Source organism: Gasterosteus aculeatus, chromosome 1 (genome assembly GCF_964276395.1).
Source record: "Gasterosteus aculeatus chromosome 1, fGasAcu3.hap1.1, whole genome shotgun sequence".
Classification (NCBI taxonomy): domain Eukaryota; kingdom Metazoa; phylum Chordata; class Actinopteri; order Perciformes; family Gasterosteidae; genus Gasterosteus; species Gasterosteus aculeatus.
In genome coordinates this window covers 3,953,736-3,957,760 of record NC_135688.1, presented here as the reverse complement: position 1 = coordinate 3,957,760, position 4,025 = coordinate 3,953,736, and the positions used below count along the sequence as shown (strand labels likewise).

The following is a 4,025-nucleotide window of genomic DNA, read 5'->3' as shown; positions in this document are numbered from 1 at the left end:
AATGAACACGTCATCCTAAACCGACACAAGCTGTGCACCAGGAATGTTTCCACAGAAGTTAATGACAAGCCTTCTCACGGTGGAGACATTTCATCCTGCTGGACCAAAGGGGGAAGTACACAGCGGCGTTGATCCTCCTCCAGTCTGCGGTCTACGGATCCCGTTAAGCAAGAAAAATATGGTCATTCACATATTAGTAACATATGCGTTGTCTTGTTCTATGTGACTCTGAATCATTTACCTGATAATGATTTACATCATTACTATGAAGTGCAACAGTCAGGAAGAGCTGTTTTTAATTAATACCAGACAAAAACACTTTTGTTTGTCTCGTTGTTTGTGGGAATGAAAGAGCGAAAACCACCGTCTTCCAAAGGGACATTTGCATTCATACATCCTGCTTTTTTCCTCTCTCTATGTGTTCTGTTATGTGTTTGTTAGTCATTCCGTATATCTTATAAACGTCCTCACCTAAAATAAGAAGACACAGAATGACTATCATGAGACCGAGCATGAGAATTCCCCCAAATTCCCAATTTTTTTTTATAGAAGGAACATGTCTTAATTTGTTGTGCAGATATTGACCAAGGATGTGAGCTCATTTTGAAGGTCCCAGCGTTTATCAGCTAAAAAGGACCATTCCCCTCTAAGTCTACCGCGCTCTTGTTATCCTTGTGTGGGAGCATTACAAGGCAAACATGTTTTAGGGATACGAGCACACTCTGCAGAAAGGAGGAAGTGGCTTTTAGGTGCTTTTAGGTGAATCACCGGGACCCGCACGCTATAAATACCACTCAGAGCCTCTCCGTCCCAACAAGGGCTTCGCACATCACAGAGGAGACGACAATGAAGGCTCTTCTGCTGCTGGCGCTGGTCGCCCAGACCTCCGCTCTGCCCCTGCCCCCCACGGGGACAGACGACTGGCTTTTAGCCGAGGTAAGATCTCTAGTTTCTAGTTTGTTGTGCGGCAATCGTGCGTCAGGAGCGTCACCCGAGGCTGCTATTCTGTTCCCACAAACAGAGGTACCTGCGTCGGTTCTACGGCCTCCCCCCTGGTCTCCAGGGTGGAGAGAGCTCCTCGGGCGCCTTTCAGACCAAGATGAGGGAGATGCAGACTTTCTTCAAACTGAAGGTGAGCGGTGGTCATAAACCCTGTTAACATGTGTGAATGTGAGAAGGTTTTATAGATGGTTGAATGAGAGATGAGAGTCATTTTAACATCATATGGGTGGTGCAGACACATACAAACATTTTATTTCCTTCCCCTCTCGTGCCTCTCGAAGGTGACCGGGAACCTGGACGACAACACTTTGGAGCTGATGAAAAGCGCCAGATGTGGCGTCCCGGACGTCGGGGAGTACAACCACTTCCCTCGACAACTCAAATGGCCAAACAACAACCTCACATTCAGGTGTGCGTCACGATGATCCGGTTTAATAAACGTGAAGCATTCAAAGTACTCGGACAGCGTCGTTTATTCAGTCCTTCAACCCCCTCGTGTTGCAGGATATTAAATTACACGCCGGACCTGCAGAAGTCGGCTGTGGACAAAGCCATCCGCCAAGCGCTGAACGTCTGGTCCGCTGTCACCCCTCTGACCTTTAAGAAGCTGCACCAGGGCAACGCTGACATCATGATCAGTTTTGGAAGTAAAGGTAACGAACAAACTAATTGGTAGCTGATGAAATGGCGCGCGTTCCGCTTTGACGTTTTTCCTTAAAAGAACGCCTGTCGTGCAGGACACGGAGACAACAGCCCCTTTGACGGGCCCAACGGACAGCTCGCTCACGCCTACCCACCGGGCCAAGGCCTCGGAGGAGACACTCACTTTGATGAGGATGAACGCTGGACCGTAGACTCATCAGGTAGGAGCGGTGCGCAAAACCGCGGCAGCATGAGTCCCTGAGCTGCATCCCAACGATTGTCCCTGAATGTGTCCCCCCCCCCCCCACACAGACTACAACCTGTTTCTTGTGGCGTCCCACGAGTTTGGCCACGCCCTCGGCATGGACCATTCCACGGACCCGGGCGCCCTGATGTTCTCCATGTACTCGTACTCGACAGGCTTCCCGCTGTCCCAGGACGACGTCGCAGGCATTCAAGCTCTCTACGGTGGGGAAACGCCAGATCCCCAAGTCATTTTTTCGTGGGAAAAGTACGTGAACTGTGCGATTAATTCCAGATTTTTTTAATAACAGGCCCAAACCCGAAACGGGAAGTGAAGCCAAAGCCCGACGCACCCACCAGATGTGACCCAGAGTTGAGCTTTGATGCCGTCACAGAGCTCAGAGGGGAAACCCTCGTCTTCAAAGACAGGTGCGGTGACATCTCGCGTGAAGACCCATCACATAACACGGCAGCGGCGGACTGAACGGCGAGTGCGGCTCGGCAGCCGGAGGAGTCTCAGACGTGTTGCCTTGTGTTGCAGATTCTTCTGGCGTCTCCATCCTCAGATCCCGGAGCCCCACCAGACGCAGATCATGTCCACCTGGCCTTCCCTTCCCAACAAGGTGGACGCGGCGTACGAGTACCCAGAGAAGGATCGAGTCCTCGTATTCAGAGGTGGGTTACGCGTTCTCCTTGTTTTTGCCATTGCATCGCGCCGTTGGATGTCAGACAACGTCGGACCAAAACGCTGTGTTTCAACAGGGATCCGAATGTGGGCTTTGAACGGATACAACGTCGTGGACGGCTACCCAAAGTACATCCACACACTCGGTTTCCCCAAGACAGTGAGGGAAATAGATGCGGCTGTGCACATCGGAGACACCGGGAAAACTCTGTTCTTCGCCGACGAGGAGTATTGGAGGTGAGCGGTGACGGGGAATCACGCGTCGACGCCATCTTTCGGCGTGCCGCTTCGGGTTTCATGTCAATTGTTTGGCTTTCTCACTTGTCACCCGCAGGTTCGATGAAGCGACGGGCACCATGGACAGCGGCTTCCCGCGGTCATTCGAGGACGACTTTCCAGGGATGGGCGACGAGGTCGACGCAGCTGTGTATCACAATGGTGAAGCCTCAGATTGTCGCATTTCCGTGGAGTCAAAGCCGGCGTGGACTCGCTGCTGATTTCTCTCTCTTTTGTCTTGCAGGAATCTTGAGTTTCTTCCACGAACAAATACAGTACGAGTACAGTTACACCTCGAGGAAGGTCATCGGCATCAGGAGGACCAACTCCATTCTTGACTGTTGATGACATCATCAACGGTGACCTAAAGATAATTACAAGCCGACATGTTAGAAAATGAGACCAAGGAAGATGCAGTTTAGTGAGCGAGAGGATTAAAGTTTATTTTCTACTAGTGCTGGACACCTGTAGGTGTATTAGTTGTTAGACACAGAATGCTGGAAAATTCCTCAGAAATATATTTCCTTTTTTTAAATGTATATTTATGGCACATCTCTGTATTTAGTACTTAGTTCCAAGGTCTGTGTGTAACAGTTTGGCTCTTTTGTGAGCTCAACATTTGACCAGAGTACATGTTTCACCAACTTTGATATTCCAACAAAGAGCTTATTGATGTATTGCTTGTTTGTTTTATTGTACGTTTTGTGAATTATAATTAAAGCGCTGAAAATCTGTTGAATTTAATTCAAAGTCTGTTGAGCTGAGTGATTATTTTGGTCTGTATTTTCAAATTAAATCAAATGTAATTAAACCAAAGCCGGAAATAAAGCGGTCCGTGATCAGACTCGATCTGACTTGTTTGCGTGTGAGGGTTGGATTGGACAAAATAATCTCAAATCAACTGGAATCTGCCTCATCTCAGCCGGCGGTTTCTTAAAACTGCAAAGACGCAGCGTCATGCAGGTGTAGTTCCCCATCTTCTCCACCAGAGGGCGCTCCTGTCAAACCACTCAAAGCGCATGTACTCCACATTAGGGCTTTCCAACCACCGGGCCGCGGACCGGTACCGGTCCGTGGGCCGTTTGGTACCAGGCCGCACCACACAAAGAATCTGTTTTTTTTTTCTGAAATTTTTTTTGGGGAAATTGACCGGATTGTCTCCCAATTATCTGCGTTC

General features: G+C 49.2%; 1 protein-coding gene across 1 annotated transcript; it reads left to right on the top strand.

Annotated features, from left to right (window-relative positions):
• The first annotated feature begins 784 nt into the window (after positions 1-784).
• mmp13b (matrix metallopeptidase 13b) lies at positions 785-3,592 on the top strand. The gene is made up of 11 exons (XM_040188823.2): positions 785-936; positions 1,022-1,132; positions 1,284-1,411; positions 1,507-1,655; positions 1,740-1,865; positions 1,957-2,112; positions 2,199-2,316; positions 2,429-2,562; positions 2,650-2,809; positions 2,907-3,010; positions 3,093-3,592. Exons 1-11 carry the CDS (start codon positions 847-849, stop codon positions 3,191-3,193), a joined length of 1,377 nt encoding a protein of 458 aa, XP_040044757.1. The 5' UTR covers positions 785-846; the 3' UTR covers positions 3,194-3,592.
• The last annotated feature ends 433 nt before the right edge of the window (positions 3,593-4,025 follow it).

Bases quoted from the DNA above. Each gene is read 5' to 3' on its own strand.
- mmp13b (XM_040188823.2), top strand. From the start codon at position 847: ATGAAGGCTCTTCTGCTGCTGGCGCTGGTCGCCCAGACCTCCGCTCTG. The intron at 1,656-1,739 runs GTAACGAACAAA...CCTGTCGTGCAG, and splicing joins GATCAGTTTTGGAAGTAAAG to GACACGGAGACAACAGCCCC. The intron at 3,011-3,092 runs GTGAAGCCTCAG...TTTGTCTTGCAG, and splicing joins CGCAGCTGTGTATCACAATG to GAATCTTGAGTTTCTTCCAC.